Raw genomic sequence first — 18,347 nt, forward strand, 5'->3', positions numbered from 1 at the left:
TTTTTGTTCTAAAAGCATTCTCTTAAAAGTATCTTACACTGGTCAGACCCAGGGCCTTGTCTTGGTTCTTTCCAGCTCTAGCTTCCCAGAAGCTTTAGACACGTGTCCCTTTCTTCCTCAACTTTCATGACACTGTTCTCTCCTGAGTTTCTTTCCTGATGTTTCTACCATGGGTTCTGGGATAGGGAGTGGGGGAAGGGGGGGGGGCAAGGGCGGTGGTTGGTTTTTGTTTTGTTTTCTGATTTTTTTTTCTCCTCTTCCCCATCTCTAAGCATGACTATTTCTGTATTCTTTCTGTCTTCTCACCTTTGATAATTTCATCTGCTCCCATGGTTTTAGTTTCCATTGCTTATCCTCAAATGTTACTTTCCCAAAATGACTTTCTCTGATGACCCTATTAGAAGTAATATCTGCACTTTGAATTATAATAGTACTATTTGTATATGATTTATGGTACATTTACAGCTACCATTTTATTACAGTTATTTGCATACCTATTTGATTTTTATTTTCTGATTGCCAGCTTATTGAGGGAAGAGAATGTTTTGTTCTGTTTTGTTTTGTCTTTCTGTATCCTTCTTATACCTGACATGTTTGCTCTGGGTCTTATTTGTGGAAATACATAGTATGCTTCTTCTCACATCTCTATTGTTTTCTGTTGCTTAGCACAATCCCTGCTTTTTTTCCCCAATGACTCTTAATTTATAGGAGCTAGTGGTTCGTTTCCTCAAGCGAGCATCAAGCAACCTCCAACACTCACTGAGGATGGTGTTACCTAGTCGACGACTGGCACTTCTGGAACGCAGAAGAATCCTGGCCCACCAACTGGGTGACTTTATCATGGTGTACAACAAGGTAGGTGGTTTATCTGTTAAGTCTTGTGCTTTAGATTGCCACACAGCCAGAAACAGGCTCCCCTATGTGTAACTGTTATGGGGAGCCAGGACCTCACTCCATAACCCAGCTGAGTTGAAAAGCTACTTATTACTTCTGAAGCCCTAGTGGCCATAGGTAACTCTTTTTTTTTTTTTTTTTAATTTGTTTTATTACTAGTTTCAAGTATACAGTGCATTGGTTAGACATATATATAGTTATAAAACGATCCCCCTAATTGGTCTTTGTCTCCTTTGGCTCTCCACCTAGCCATTACATTAATGCTGACTTCATTCTCCATGCCATGCTCCCCATCGCCGTGACCATCTATCAACTACTAATTTGTACTTCTTTATCCCTTCTCCACCTTCTCCCAGGCCCCAATCCCCCTCTCCTCTGGCCATCACCAGATCATCCTCTATATTTGTGAGGCTGTTTTTCATTAGTTTGTTCTTTTCGTTCCTTAGATTCTACATATAAGTGAAATCATATGGTATTTCTCTTTCTCAGTCTGACATTTCATTCAGCATAACAACCTCTAGGTCCATCCATGTCATTGCAAATGGTAGGATTTCATTTTTTTAATGGCTGAGTAATATTCATTATATATACGAACCATAGCTTTTTTATCCAATCGTTTGTTGACAGGCATTTAGTTTGCTTCCATATCTTGGCTATTGTAATTTGCACTACCATGAACATATGGGTGCATAGATCTTTATAAATTATTGTTTTGGTTTTCTTTAGATAAATACCCAGAAGTGCATTGCTGGGTCAAAAGGTATAATATCCATTTTTAATTTTTTGAGAAACCTCCAGACTGTTTTCCATAGTGATTGTACCAATTTGCATTCCCACCAACAGTATACGAGGGTTCCCTTTTCTCTGCATCCTTGCCAACACTTGTTGTTCTTTGATTATTGATGATGGCCATTCTGACAGGTGTGAGGTGATAATCTCATTATGGTTTTAATTTGCATTTCTCTGATGGTTAGTGACCTTGAACATCTTTTCATATGTCTGTTAGCCATCTGTATTTCCTCTTTGGATAAATATCTTTTCAGGTCTTCTGCCCATTTTTTAATTGGATTGTTTGTTTTTTTGTTCTTGAGTTGTATGAGTTCTTTATATATTTTGGATATTAACCTTTATCAGATGTATCATAAGTGAATATCTTCTCCTATTCAGTTGATTGTCTTTTTGTTTCGTTGATGGTTTCCTTTGCTGTACAAAATCTCTTTAGTGTGATATAACCCCATTTGTTTATTTTTTCTTTTGTTTCCCTTGCCCAAGGAGATATGTCCAAAAACAAATTACTAGTAGCAATATCAGAGAGATTACTGCCTGTTTTCTCCTAGAAGATTTATGGTTTCAGGTTTTACATTTGAGTCTTTAATCCATTTTGAGTCTATTCTTGTATATGGTGTAAGAAGATGGTCCAATTTCTTGTTCTTTATCTTTTTTTTTTTTTGCATGTATCTTTCCAATTTTTTCAGCACCATTTATTGAAGAGACTGTCCTTACCTCATTGCATATTCTTGCCTCCTTTGTCATATATTGAGTGAGCGTATAGGCGTGGATTTATTTCTGGGCTCTCTATTCTGTTCTATTGATCAGTGTATCTGTTTTTATGCCAGTACCATGCTGTTTTGATTACTGTAGCCTTGTAGTATAGTTTGATATCAGGTAGCGTGATACCTCCAACTTTGTTCTTCTTTCTCAAGATTGCATGGCTACTTGGGGTCTTTTATGGTTCCATCTAAATTTTAGGATTATTCTAGCTCTTTGTAAAATATCATTGGTGTTTTTATCAGGATTGCATTGAATCTATAGATTACTGTGGGTAGTATGGCCATTTTAATGATGTTGCTTCTTCCCGCCCATGCTTCCATTTATTTGTATCTTCAATTTCTTTTATGAATGACTTATGATTTTCTGAGAACAGGTCTTTTACCTCTTTGGTTAATTAGATTCCCAGGTATCTTATTGTTTTCAATGCAATTGTAAATGGGACTGTTTTCTTAATTTCTCTTTCTAAAATTTCATCAATGCCACTGACTTCTGAATATTAATTTTGTATCCTGCTACTTTACTGAATTCATTGATCAGTTCTAGCAATTACCAAAAGGCATATTTCTTTTGAGCGGTGTTGCACCTGAAAGAACTCCTGGCCTATGTGAATTTGTACTGTCTTTATTGTGCCTGTAGACAGTGGTATATTGTCTATTTGAGAGCAAATTTGAACTGACAATATATTGACAATCTTCTTTCCTGAGAGACTCATACTTTGTTCTCTAGAACTTTTTAACCAGAGACATCATTTTACAACCAACCCCAAGAAATTTACTATTTGGTTAAAATGTTTTTTAAATGTCTTTTTTTCCAATGGTCTCAAAATGCTTTAGAATTATTATTTTATTTTATTTTATTTTATTTTATTTTATTTTATTTTTGGTTATGAAATGGATGGTCATTTTGCAAAAGGGAAAACTGAAGCCTAGAAATGTAAATGGATTTTTAGAAGATGTGTAAAATGGTTAGTAGAGTATTAACACAACTGAATCCATAGCCACAATTTATCCCAAACCTGTTGAGAATTTTGGTATTTATTGTATAAGTGAAGAATTTATTCACTTTGGATGCTGACCTAGGAGTATCTTTAAAGACCTGCCTTTTCTCTCCGTAACTGTAACAAAACGCAGCGTCTCTGCTGTCATGCTGTGAAAGCTGCAAGTGACCACACACATTACTAAGCCACTATGAAAAGCTCTCTTCTCAGTGGGTTATGTGGGTAGAAAGTAAAAACATGATAAAATTTTACATTTATTATGTAACTTTTATTTGAATTTCCACACTGTTTCATGAAATAATGGCAAAAAGCAATACAAATTTATAGGTGGCAAAAGTACATGGAGGAATTTAATGTCTTTACTGTAAAGGCAGATAAACCCAAGGCTGTGAAACCAGATGATGAAGTGTGCATTTATTGGGAGTCAGTTTGATCTTGTTGTTTTTCTGTGGGGGTTGGGGACTGGGTAGGAAACAGAACAAATGGCTGAAAAGAAATCGAAGAAGAAGCTTGAGGAAGAAGAGGAAGATGGGGTGAATACGGAAAACTTTCAAGAATTCATCAGACGAGCAAGGTAGAAGACATTTTTGGTTAATAAAATCTATCTAGTCTATCTTCTGTACTACCCCATTGAATTCCCAGTATTCCCTTATTTCTAACATATGGATGTGTGTAAATCACTCTTAGAAAGAAAACAAGTATTTCATAGGCTTGGGCTCTTCATATCTTAGCTAATTATGTTGCTGCTGTCATGGTTCTAGTTATCAGAATACTGCTGCTGGGTATCTGGGCTGTATTTCTAGACAGCCTTCAAAGTGCACACCACTCAAAGTGCTAAGAGAGCCCCTCGGAAAGTTGTAGAGGCTTCTAGTGTTTACTGGATCTGAATTTATCCCTGACCTAATGATGGAGATGACCAAATTTTGCCTGCGTTGAGTGGTGTGAGGAATTGGCAATTTCTCAGCACTGTGAGGGTTACACCTAATTTATATAAAATAGAGTAAGTCCTTCGTGCTTGGGGTTAGTCTTTAGGGATTAAAAAAATCAGCATTCAGCTCTCTATCTTGATACAAATCAGCAGGCCATTTTGTCCATTTATAGTGTATTTCCGAAGGAAGAGGTAACAAAGGTATTTAATTTTAAATTATGTAAGACTTGTACCAGAAAGCCTTTTCCTAAACAGATTTGTACAAAACTACAAAAATAAAGGGTAAAACATCTGTATAACCCCATTAATTAGTCTTCAACCATCAAAGTCACAGTGAGGAGAAAAGTAGAAAAATCAACTCTGTTGATTTGTAAAGTTAAATCGGGTGGTGGTTTATCAGTCACCAATATAGTATGATCTGTGTTTAATACCTTGTATCAGCCTAACCATAGCCTCAGTATCATGTGTGTAAATACACAGTAAACAAATAACATTATCTTTTATGAGTTCATTATTGTGCAGTGTTATTTTATTGACATTCTTGGGTCTTGAGTAATATAATTGATAAAGCAGGTATAGAAACAAAGCAAGAAAGTTTTTTATATTAACATTATAAAAGTAGAAAACTAGATTATTTTCAGAAAATGGCTCTACTTTTAAAATAGAAAGATTAATTTCTAGGAATTTTTAAAATCCTTAAAATAATAATAATAATAATAATAATAATAATAATAATAAAAAGTCTTTAAAAAGTGATGTGTATTACCCTACCAGGTCTAACTTGACACTAAAGATGAATTATGTGTAGTATTAACTTGGATAGGGACTTGAAGATAAAGCACATTGGATGGTACATGGATCCGTTTGTCAGGGTTAGTAAATTCCAACACCTGCAGGAATCAGGCAGGAAAACATAAATTATGAAGTGGGTAGAGGATAAGCCAGAAGGTAGAAAGCAGCTTGTATTTTGACCAACCTTAACTTTTCCCTTTCAGTATTCTATGAAGGGCCAAATAAAACACTGATGGGCAGAGGCAGTCACCTGTTTGTAGCCTCAGCCTTTGGTCTTCGGTAGTTACCTGAGGTCCTTATCCAGTGTCACTTTGCTACTTTGGAGATGTTGAGGTTCACTCTGAGATTCATAGACACGATTACCTAGGTTGCCATTACAGTGTATGCTGAAGACAAGGTATCGGTTCTTTGTAATAAAGGAGGAATATTCTGCTTATTTGAAGTCCACTTATTGGGGACATAGCTAGGCTCCAGGAAAAAAATGCAGAGCCATTGAGAGGCTGCTATAAATGTTACAAAATCCATGCACAATATGTGTACTAGAAGAATCCTATAGGCCATCATCTTTTCCCTTACACTTTCCATTTTGTGGATGTTCATAACGTGCACATATTTTTAATGTTTCAAGTGACCTGGAAACTATTTTAGTTTACTGCATTATATAGATGGTTGGGAATTCTTCCATGGTTACACTGGTGGGTCTTCTTATTGGTGACATAGACAATTAAAATGACAAGTGGCTCCTCTACTGAATACTTTAATTATCTAGAAATGGGATGGATAAACTGTAAAGGGCCAGATTATAAATATTTCAGACTTATTGAGCTACATATAGTCTTTATAACATATTCTTTAAAAATATAAAACCATTTTTAGTCCTACGAAAACAGGCTGCTGGTCACATTCAGCCTACGGTCTGTAGTTTGTTGACCCCTGACCGTGAACATGGCTGTCCAATAGAACTTTCTGTGTTGTAGCTACTGAATTCTTGAAATGTGGCTAATGTAACTGAGGAAAAGAATCTTAAAATTTATTTAATTTTAATTCATTTAAATAGTCACATGTACCTAGTGGCTGCCATATTGGACAGTGCAGATTTGGAAAATTCACTGTGGAATGAATAAAGCCTTTCTGTGCTTTAAATTTTTAGATTGCTTTACTTATTTTGTATTTAACCGTCTATTAATAGGGAGTTTTCAGCTTGTGCTTTTCATTTTCCCCTTCTCCAGCTTACTCCATTTCCATAATAAAATGTGGTGGAAAGTTTTTCCAGAACAGCTTCCTGTTCTGACCATACTTTCTCTCCTCATTTCAGTGAAGCCGAACTAGAGGAGGTGTTGACTTTTTATACCCAAAAAAACAAGTCTGCAAGTGTCTTCCTGGGGACTCACTCAAGAAGTTCTAAAAACAGCAACAGTTATTCTGATAGCGGGGCAAAGGGTGGTAAGTACGTTAGTTTATTAACGAAAAGTAAGAACAAGTGAAAAAATGAGATATACAGAGGGGCGCCAAGAATAACGTGCTGCCTGAGCACTCATGCACTCCAAAGTGGTGAAATCTTGTAGTGTGGGGGTGAGGAATGAAGAGGCATTACATTTTTGAAAGCAGAAGAGGGACATAGTCAGTTTTTTGTTTATTTGTTTGTTTTTTTTGTGAGAATTAACAACAGAGAGCTTTTCAAGACAGGCTGATAATATTTAACGTTTAGTGAGCACCCATATTACTATCTGCTGGACATGATCTTATTTTTTTTACTTCCAAAAACCATATGGAGTAGATGCTGTTATAAAACTTTATTACAGATAAGAAAACAGAAGCTGAAAGAGACCGAGTAGCATGCTCACAGGTGCCTTTCACAGTGCATTAGGGGAGGAATTTGAAGCTTTACCTGATTCAAAGCTTATGCTCGTAACCTTGTTTTTCTGCCTCTCCTAATGATTTCTCACTTTAAGTTTTTGCTTCTTGTAGCTCATCACTATTGGCGTCTAGAGTAGGAGAATTCTTTGTTGTATGGGACTGTTCCCTTCCTGGCGGGATGTCTAATCTAATATCCTTAGTCCCATTCCCTAAATGACATTAGCCTCCTTCAGTCCCAAGGTTATTGTGATAACCCAGAATGTTTCCATGCATTTCTAAAAGTTACCACTGCTGGGGAACTCCATGATTGGGGATTTTGGAACTGATATGGACCAGATTATCTAGCTCATGTCATATGGTCAAAATATAGCAGTGATACTCTGTTATAAACAAAGCTCTGTGCTTTAAATGTAAGATTCATTTAAAATCTAGATGGAAATGTAAGACATGTAATCAATAAACTGATTTGGTCAGTGAGCGAAGCACTAGATTTAAAGATGGAGACTTTTTCCCTGCTCTTAAGGCTACCATAGTCTAATGTGGAAATGGTCAGAAGAATTGGTCATTTAAAATATAAGTGAGTTTTCCCAAAGAAACAGTGTTAATGTTTTAAAAACTATCTAGGTTCAGAGGCTAGTCCACAAAAGCCCGTTTATTAGATCACTATATAATTGAATTATTGTATTACTAGAAGCCCTTCTGAGTCCAGCCCTCTTCTTTGAGCTGTCTTAACCTAGGTTCTAAAGCTTGTTTATTCATCTGTTCATTCATTCATCTACATATTTTTACTATCAGGTATTGTGATAGTTTCTAAGTATACAGTGACCTGGACTGTCACAGTCCTTGACTTTATAACATTTATTGTCTAGTGGTTGAAGCTCGGTGAGTAAACATAAAGAAGATTGGTGAACATGTTAGGGAAGAGAGGCTAAGGAGTTCTTATGATGAGGTTAGGGTAGAGAAAGTAGGCTAACCTAGCACGGGAGGGCTTAGATTGGCATTCAGAGTATAACTTCTACCCTGGCAGTAATGGGGAAGCCCTAACAGCATGTACTGGCAGTACCTGTTTCTACAGATAGGTCCTTAGACATTCTGGTATTTGTGTGTGAAAGACTGTCTTCACATAAGAAGATCTATACCTGTCTACACCTATCAAGAATAATTAGAGGGGTAATAGGAAGTCCTTAACCAAGGAAACCACATTATGACATTTGATAGTGTCTAACCTCATTTTAAACATGAGCACACAAATGTGTGACAGTTATATTAGAGTAGAAATTTATTTATTTTACTAGAGTGATTTTTTTTTGTTGCATATACTGATCCACCTATCTCAAGTAAATTCACTCAGCTTACTCAAGTAAAACCAAGGAGTTTAAGATACAGAGCTATTGTAGTATTGAGGTGTCATGCCAACAAATATTGGGGCTGCTCTTTCAGTGTTTGGGTAGTTGCCCTGTTCCATGCATGTTATGACTTCTTTGCTTCAGTGAGTACCACCAATCGGCTTGGTCCCCTGTTCTCCTAGTCTGAATTCTTGGCAGAGGCATCTGCCTGTCCTTACTTATTTTCTTTTCCAGTCTTGTTGGCAGTCCACAGATGGCTGTTCTGGCTTTAAGTGTCTTTCCTTGGTTCAGTGAGTTGGAGCTGGGGTTGGGGATAGTTGGGAATTATTTGGTTGGTTGCCCACTCAACAGGGCAGTGGGCGTGGCCATCCTTAGAAAAGTGTGGGGAGATGGGCGGAGGTTCCTAAAATTGATTACTCGGTGTGTTATATTTTGGAAACAAAATTATGTGCAGAGTGATGCCCTAGCATTTGATAGGTAGGAGAACCTAAGGTCAGTATTTATTTTTAATTGCAGATCACCCTGAGACGATGGAAGAAGTGAAGATAAAGCAGCCCAAACAGCAACAGGCAACAGAAATTCACTCTGATAAATTATCTCGTGAGTGACTTCAAACTACATCTATTTGCAGCTCTCTGATAAATCCCTAAAAGAAAAGAAAAGTCATCAGATATTAAATGATTCCAGAGCATGAGACATTACCCCAAAGATGTTCCTTTTCTTTGCTCTTTCTTTTACCTTAGAATTTCCTCTTATCTACTGATATAACCTGTTTTCCTTCCATGGAATTTCTCACTTTAATATTTAGAAATTCTGAGTGCTTTTCTAGAAGGGTGAAAAGCAGAGGGAAAGGAGTTAGCTGTCACTATGAGGAACTTTTTCCTAATGCCCTAATAATTTTTAACTTTTGCTCTGTTTGAGGGAAGTACTCCCAACTCCAGCTTTTCAAAAGGACTAAAAGCAATTTCTGTTGCCAGGTTGTCTCCCTCCATAGGCAAAATTCATTAAGTTCATGATGAATACTCATTAAAGTCTATATTTCTCATGATTTCTGTTTCATGATAAGATTATGTTGATGTTTAAAAATGTTTATTTCATGTTTTATAGAGGTTATATGTTAGTTTTTCTTAAAATGATGTTTTTTTTGTTTTGTTTTGTTTTGTTTGTTTTTGTTTTAATAGGACTTACCACTTCAGCAGAAAAAGAGGCTAAATTAGTCTATACCAATTCTTCCTCTGCTTCTTTTTCTGGTCCTGCTGCTACTCTTCTGCAGAAAATTCCAAACACCCATTTGTCATCTATTATTACAACCTCTGACCTCTCACCAGGGCCTGGCCACCATTCTTCTTTATCTCAGATTCCTCCAGCCATCCCCAGCCTGCCTCACCAGCCAGCAGTTTTACTGAGCACTGTCCCCGACAGTGCTCCTCCCTCCTTACATCCTGGGACACAGAACGTACCAAGCCCCGCTGGCCTGCCACGCTGTCGATCAGGCAGTTACACCATTGGCCCCTTTTCCTCTTTCCAAAGTGCTGCACACATCTATAGCCAGAAACTGTCTCGTCCCTCTTCAGCAAAGGCAGGTGAGTGAGAAAATGAAAGGCAGCCTGCAATGTCAGCTCCTCGCCAGCTCCTTCCCCTCCCCCCCCAAAAAGAATGTCATCTCTTTCCTTTGCCTTTTCTTTTGAAAGGTAAAGGGACACATACTGCATTGTTCTGACGTGACTAAGGAAGAGTCTAGAATTTGGTCCAATAGCATTCATTCATTGAAACAAAATAAAACAGGACTTCTTTTAGGTGCTGGAGGTAGAGAAATGAGTATGATAAGGTTTCTATTTACTAGGAGCCTATAGTCTAGTTGAAATTTCCCATCACAAATAATCATGTACATATGAATGTGTTATATGCATTCTTCTGGATCAAACAGTTATTCCTAACATCAGACAAATTAGTATTATTTTATTTTTCAATGTATTTAAAATCTAGTATGACCTGAATAAATAACCAAAGGATTCTTGAAATGGGGTATCGAATTTTAAATTAAGTAGACCCATGTTATCAGTCAAGTTTTTTCCCCACTTTTGAATAACAACTTTATTGACATATAATTAATTCATCTACCATAAAATTCACCCCTTTAACATGTACTGTTCAGTGGTTTTTAGTATATTCAGAGTTGTGCAACACCACTGTCATATTTTAGAGCATTTTCATTATCCCAAAAGAAACCCCATATCTATTAGCAGTCACTGTTCAGTTTCTCCTTCCACCAGCCCTTGGCAACCACTCTTCTACTTTCTGTCTATATAGATTTACTTATTCTGGACATTTTACCTAAGTAGAATCATTAAATTGGTGGTCTTTTGCGAATGGCTTCTTTTACTTACCGTACGTAATGTTTCTGTGGTTCATCCATGTTTTAGCATGTGTCAGTGCTTGATACTTTTTTATGGCTGAGTAGTATTTCATTGGATGGATGTACCACATTTTGTTTATTCATTTGTCAGTTGAAGGACGTTGGGTCATTTTCACTTTTGGCCTACTATGAATAATACTGCTATGAACATTCATGTACAAACTTTTGTGCGGACCTATGTTTTCATTTCTCTTGGGTAGAATTGCTAGGCCATATGGTAACTTTATAGTTCCTCTTTTTTTTTTTGGAGGAACTTTTAAACTATTGTTTTGGAGGAATTTCCAAACTATTTTCCAAAGTGTCTGTACATTTTACTAATAGCAGTGTATGAAGGTTTTAATTTTTCCATATCCTTGTCAACATTTATTATTGTCTCTCTTTTTGTTTTATCCGTCTTGGTGGGTTTGTGATTATCATTTGCATTTCCCTATGACTAATGATGTTGAACATCTTTGCATGTGCTTGTTGGTCATCTGTATACCTTCTTTGGATAAATGTTTATTCAAATCCTTTGCCCATTTTTAAATTGAGATATTTGTCTTTTTATTTTTGAATTATAAGTGTTCTTTATATATTCTGGATACAAGTCCCTTGTCAGATACATAATTTAGAAATATCTCCTGTTATGTTGGTTGTCTTTTCATTTTCTTAAAGCACAAAAGTTTTAAATTTTGATGAGGTCTAATTTACCTATTTTTTTCCTTGTGTTTTTGGCATCATATCTGAAAAAATACTGCCTATCTCAAGGTCACAAAGATTTACATATATTTTTTTCTCTAAGAGTTTGATAGTTTAGGCTGTTACATGTGGGTCTTTTATTCATTTTGAGTTAATTTTTGTATGGTGCAGTGTTAGGGTCTTGTTTATCTGTTTATCTTGCTGTGGCTGTTCAGTCATCCCAGTGCCATTTGTTGAACGAGTGTTATTTCCCTCTTGAATTGTCTTGGCACTCTTGTCAGAAGTTATTAAATCATAAAACGTAAGGGTGTATTTCTAGATTCCCAGTTGCATTCCACTGATCTATGGGTCTGGCCTTATGTCAGTGCCACACCGTCTTGATTACTGTAGCATTGTAGTAAGTTTTGAAATCACCAAGGGTGATTCTTTCAGTTTTGTTCATTGTTTTCATATTGTTTAGGTGATTTTGGATCCCTTGAATTTTCATATGAACTTTAGGATAAGCTTGTCAATTTTTGCAAAAACAGGCAGATGGGATTTGGTAGGGATTATGTTTAGTCTGTAGATTATTTGGGGAGTATCCTAACATCAGTCAAGTGTTTAAATGCTTTAGTAATATCCATTGTTAAGGTGAGTTACAGCTAAGTTATGTTTTATAAATAGCCAATTTGTTTCTTAATCAGTATCTGATTTCAAATGGAATGGATATTATAATATGTAGCTTGAATCATATCTATTAAGAGGTTCACTTTAATACATCATAAATGTGCATACGTGCATATATGTGTGTCTCTATTAATTCTGGGTGGTTATTCTTATTATGTAATCTTCTAAAATCAGTAGTTATGATAATAAAGTTCCAATTTGAAATTTTTCTTCCATGTGAGGGAAATTCAGTAATGTCAATGTCTCCAGTACCCTGTATTATCATCAAAACTTTTTTTTTTTTACCTTCCTTTTTTATACTTTTCCCAGAGAGGGATAGAAAACATAAGAAAGTAGTCAGTTCAAAATGTTTTTCTGATTTCGGTTGTGATTTCTTCTTTTATCCTTGGATTGTTTATAAGTATATTGTTTAGTTTTCAGATCGTTTGATTTCTCTGCTTTTTTCTAATTGGCTTTAGTTTATTTCAGCTGTGATCAGAAAACATATTCTGAATGACTTAAACATATATTATTGTAGACAACAATATATAGTCGACAAAGATATAGTAGACAAAAATGATAGCATATAAGTGATGGGAGTCAAATTTTTTCTGTGGTCATTGAATAGTTTGGGAATAAGATAAAACTATTGTTTAACTTTAGACTTTTTCTTATTTTTAATTATAGTTAATAAACAATATTTTATTAGTTTCGAGTGTACAACATAGTGATTCAAAATTTATATACCTTACAAAGAGATCACCACAGTTAGCCTAGTAACCAGCTTTAGACTTGTTAAAGGTAAATATACAGTATCAAATATCAAAGGTAACTAAAACAATAAAAATATGGTAATTCTAAACCTCTGAGAAAGGGAAAAATGGATTGGGGGGGAAAAAGAATACTCACAAATGTAGGGGCATACAAACAAGAAGCATAGGAAATGCCAGAAAAATGGAAACTTAAACGATGGTAAATCAAGTCTCAATATATCAAGAATCAAGTAAATATTAATGAGTTAAATTTGTTAGAAGAAGATCAGAAATTTTTTAAAAATACATGTTGTTTATCAGAGAGACACACTTAAAGATAAGGACACAGAATGGCTGAAAGTAAAAGGATAAAGAAATAGCAACCAGAATAATGGTAGTGTAACTATGTTAACATATACTAAAATAGACTTTAAGATATTAAATTTTCTTACAGATGCGAAGTAATTACATAAAACAAGAGATTCAGCAGAAAGATTAAGCAGTTCTAATTGCATCTAATAAAATGACCTCCAATTGTATAAAACAAAAATAGATACAACTACATGAGGAATCTACAAATCCACCGTCCTAATGGAAGATTTTCACATACTTATTTAATTATTAATAGACTGAATAGATTAAAAAAAATTTTTTTTAATTTTTTAATTACAGTTGACATACAATATTTTAGGCGTGCAACATAATGATTAGACATTTATATAACTTATGAAGTGAATGCCCTGATAAATCTAGTACCTCTCTGATACCATGCATAGTTATTACATTAGTATTTACTATATTCCCTATGCTGTACTTTATATCCACATGACTTTATAACTGGTGGTTCAAATAGATTTTTTAATTCACCAAAGATCAAGAAGAATTTGAACAATATGATAAGCTTTATTTATTGATCATATATAGAACTGTATACTCAATATTTAGAAAAAACACCTTCTCAAGCACACATGATATATTATAAAAATCAATCTTATTTTATAGACTAAATAAGACATTTCAAAGAATCAATATCATACAGCCCTAGTCTCTGTCCACACTGCAATTAAATTGAATGTCAGTAACAAAAAGTCAAAAAAGAAATCATAATGGAAATAAATTTAAAAGTATTAGAACTCAATGGTAATGAAAACAATGGCATATCCAATGTATGGAGAACAATGAAAATCAGTATTCGGAAGGAAATTTACTGCCTTAAATATTTATATTTGAAAAGAAGGAAGGCTGAAAATTAGTGTGCTAAAGATCTGATTTCAGACATTATTAAATAACAATATCATAAATCTAAATAAAGGAGAAATAGTAAAGATAAGAGCAAAAAAATCACAATTCTGAAACAAAAGTATAGTAGGAATAATATTAAAGCCAAGGTTTTTTGAAAAGTCTAATAAGGTGGACAAACCTCTCATGAGACCAATCAAGAATAAAGAGAAGACTGGATAAATAATATAAACAATGGAAAAGTAAACAGAAATTACAAATATAGCACAGGTGACAAATAATAGAATACTATTAACCACTTTACTCCAATAAAATTGAAAGCTTACACAAAATGGATGAATACCTACAAAAGTATAACTTAAGTAAAATTGACTCAAGAAGATGAGGAAACCCTGAATAGTCCTATAAGTTTTAAGTTAATTGATACACTAGTTAAAAATGTCACAAAACATGAGGTTCAGATAGTTTAATAGGTAAGTTCTAACAGTCTTTCAAGGGGTAGATAATTCCAAATTTAAAACTCTTGTAGAGAATGTAAAAAGAAACATTAATCCTTAACTCATTATGTGTTAATAGTGTAATCTTCGTTAACAAAGCCAGTTAAAGACAGTGTTAGAGCAGGAAATTACAGACCAGCTTCTCTCATGGACATAAATGCAAAAATTATAATCAAAATATAAGCCAGCAAACCTGTCAATATATGAAAGAGCTAAGACACTATGAGTAAATTTACCCAAGGAATATAGGAGGTGTTTGATATAAGAAAATTTATAAATGTCATCTGCCACATTAACAGATTAAAGGAGAAAAACTATATTCATCATCTTAGTAGATGCAGAAGAAGAATTTGATAAAATTCTGTACTCATGATAATAACTCTCAACATACTAGGAAGAAAAGGAAATCCTCTTAACTTGAAAAGGGTATCTGCCAAAATCCTACAAGAGGTATCAGTATAAACAGGAATATGTTAAAAGCCTTCTTTTTAACATTAAGAGCAAGAAATGGATGCTTTTATTGAGTGTTTTACTGTAGGTCAGAGCCAGCATAAGGCAAGAAAAATAAATTAAAAGAATAAGGATATAAAAGGAAGAAATAAATTTTGTTTATTTGCAGATAATATGTTATCTACATAGAAAACTGAAAATAATCTACATATGCATTTTAGAAATTATTTTAGCAGTATAGATAGCTATAAGATCGTTATTAAAAATCTATAGCTTTTTAAATATATTAGCAACAAAGAATCAGAAAGAAGCTTTTTTGTATTGAGATAAAATATGCATAATATAAACTTCACCATTTTAACTATTTTAAAGTGTACATACAGTTCAATGGCATTAAGTACATTCACATTGTTGTACAATCATTGCCAAGAAAACTTAAAAAACATTATTTACAATAGTATAAAAGCTGAAAGCTATCTAAAGGTAAATTCAGGAAAGACTTTTATAATAAAATTTTGTAAGACTGTTAAGAGACATTAGAAAAAACCTATATAAATGAATAAATAGACTACATGCATGGATAGGAAAACTCAGTATCATAAATGTTTCAGTCTCATCAAATTGATCTCTGTGACTGTACTTGTCAGTAGTCTATGGCATCCACTGTCAGTACAGTTCCAACCAAAATCTCAGCTGTTTTCATGTTGTACTTGACAAGCCTATTCTAAAATGGTAATGAAACAACAAAAGGCCAAAAATAGTGAGAACTTACTGAAGAAGAAAAATAAGCTGGTGGAGCACCTTATTAAGACTTAATATAAAGATATGAAAATTATGACAGTGTAGTATTGGCAAGAGTACAGACCAACTGACCGGTAGAACAGAACAGAAAATAAGAAACAATTCCACAGATAGATGGAACTTCGACATATGACAGAGCTGGCATTGCAGATAATGGAAAAGAAGGAGTTTCTCAATAAATGGTGCTATCTACAGGAAAAAGGTTAAATTAGATCCCTGTCTCACACTATGCATAAATCCATTTCAGATACAAAACTTCTAACTTCTAGAATAAGATAAAGGAGACCGTCTTTGAGATCGTACAATAGGAAGCAAAAGTAAAAACATAAGCAAACTCCTGTACAATAAGAAAAAGACAACTCAATAGAAAAATGATCCATGATATCAGAAAAAAGATAGTGTATGCTCAATGTCATTATTAATCCAATGAGTGTAAATAAAGACTACAGTGAGATTTGACAATCTCTTAAACAGGAAAGAATTAAGACGCTTGACAAAACTAAGTGTTGGAGAGGATGTGGATCAGTAGGAACTCATATTTGGTTTGTGAAAGTATGACAAATACTACTTTGGTATTATCATATAAATTGAAAACTCAGCATACCCTATGACCTAACAGCCCCACTCCTAGGCATATACACATGAGAAGCTCTTCCACATGTTCACCAGGAGATATGTATGGGAGTGTTCATGGCTGCACTGCTTATAATAGTAATAAGCTTGAATTAACCAAAATAGCCATTGGCAGAGAAATAGAAAAATAAGTTGCTGTGTATTTGCAAAATGGAATACCAAGCAGCATATAAAATTAATGAATTTCGATTATATTTAGAAAGGATCAATCTTGGAAGTATGGTATTGAGTAACAAAATCAAGTTCCAGGAAACTACAGCAGTAAGATACTATTTTTATAGAGCTCAAAAACAAGCAAAATTAATAGTATTTTGTTTATGCATACACACAAACACACATGAATAAAACTGTATTTTTAAAAAGGAAAGGAATGAATGATTGGGGAGATAAGAAATGGGGAGGAATGCATAGGTTGCTGCACATTAATTGGTGATGTACTTGACAAGTATTGAATTGGGTAATACGTTCACAGTTGTTCATTATAACATGCTTTATAACTGCATTTATAAAATTTTGGAAGCATCACATAATAAACATGAAAAAGTTATAGTTTTTAAGTATTGTCACCAAATTGTATATACAGAACAATCACAGTTATATAAGCATTAATAAGACAGAAAAGAAACATTATAGTGTTTCTGTATCCATCTGGGTTTTTTTATTTTTTTCAAAAAGATGTGCAACTGTCATCAAAAAAATATGAACCTTGATTTTATATTAAATAATTTCTTTTTGCCAGAATTTCAGTGCAAAAAAAAATAATGGAACTCTCCGATATTAGAGGTTTGTTAGAAGGATTATGGGTGATTTGACAGTGGATGCCATAGAAGTACAGTCACTTAATAAGGAAACAAGAATTATAATGAGTTTCAAGGCTACATTTTTTGTTCACGATTAGTAAATTTTAGGATTGGTTATTATCCATTACAAAAGATGAAAATTCTTCTTTATGAAGCTTTCATAGTAAGCAAAAACACATTAATAAATGTATGTAGCAGTTTGGCAGTAGGAAGAGTTTTTAGGGTGTAGTAGGGATTTATTTTTTTATAGCATTAAGTGATAGTTTATTGCTCTTTATGTCGTCAGAGATCCCTAGAATTTGGTAAAGTATCCATTGGTTAAGATTTCTCTATCATCATCCTGAGTTTTTCAGGGCTATTTTCCTAAGTGAGAGAAAACTTTTTTCTTCTTTAGCAGGTTCATGCCATCAAAACAAGCAGCATTCAGGAGTAGCCAAAACACAGAAGGAGGGAGAAGATGGTTCATCGTACGGCAGACGATACAACCAAAGTATGGTTACAGCCGAACTTCAGCGGCTAGCTGAGAAGCAGGCAGCACGGCAGTATTCCCCATCCACTCACATCAGTCTCCTCTCCCAGCAGGTATGGACAGTTTGGGGTGCCAGTGGGCTCTTTGGACCCGAGACAGGATTAAGGACAGGGTACTCTGCCCTTCCCTGTCTTTACTAATTGCCATAGACTGATGCGTATTGAATGAGTATTTGCTGGTTTCAAGCTGAAGAATGAAAGTATTCCTCTTCAGCTTAAAGAAAATGAGTTTCTTTTATAGGCATGGCAAAGTTAAGTCTGCTACTGGCTCTGATGTACTTATTTCATGGATAAACAGACTTGAATGTTGAGCTGTAAATATACTTTTAAAGGATCTTTTAAAATAATTTTTTTCTTTGATAAAATTTTCCAGTGAGTTTCAGTCTTATAAATGTTTTTACCAGAAGGCCATAACATTATCTCTCTCTCTCTCTTTCTTTTTTTTTTAACTGTACTGCCTTTCATCACAGTCTCAATGTTTTAGGGGTACTGATTAACAAAGGATTTTAGTACACACTTCTCCAACACATATCATTCTCCCTG

The 18,347-nt window shown here is 34.4% G+C and overlaps 1 protein-coding gene across 20 annotated transcripts in view; it reads left to right on the forward strand.

The window, feature by feature from the left end:
* TTLL5 (tubulin tyrosine ligase like 5) overlaps positions 1–18,347 on the forward strand; it is a 215,592-nt gene that overhangs the window by 81,151 nt on the left and 116,094 nt on the right. For 14 of the 20 annotated variants that reach the window (XM_036238716.1, XM_016122545.2, XM_016122550.2 and 11 more), the window contains 6 exons: positions 709–855; positions 3,913–4,016; positions 6,478–6,605; positions 8,882–8,965; positions 9,547–9,948; positions 17,671–17,858. In XM_036238716.1, coding sequence (XP_036094609.1) covers positions 709–855; positions 3,913–4,016; positions 6,478–6,605; positions 8,882–8,965; positions 9,547–9,948; positions 17,671–17,858 — 1,053 coding nt within the window. The remainder of the gene's footprint in view (positions 1–708; positions 856–3,912; positions 4,017–6,477; positions 6,606–8,881; positions 8,966–9,546; positions 9,949–17,670; positions 17,859–18,347) is intronic. The other 6 variants (XM_036238721.1, XM_016122555.2, XM_016122556.2 and 3 more) reach the window with 3 other exon arrangements.

Source organism: Rousettus aegyptiacus, unplaced genomic scaffold (genome assembly GCF_014176215.1).
Source record: "Rousettus aegyptiacus isolate mRouAeg1 unplaced genomic scaffold, mRouAeg1.p scaffold_m13_p_3, whole genome shotgun sequence".
Taxonomy (NCBI): Eukaryota; Metazoa; Chordata; class Mammalia; order Chiroptera; family Pteropodidae; genus Rousettus; species Rousettus aegyptiacus.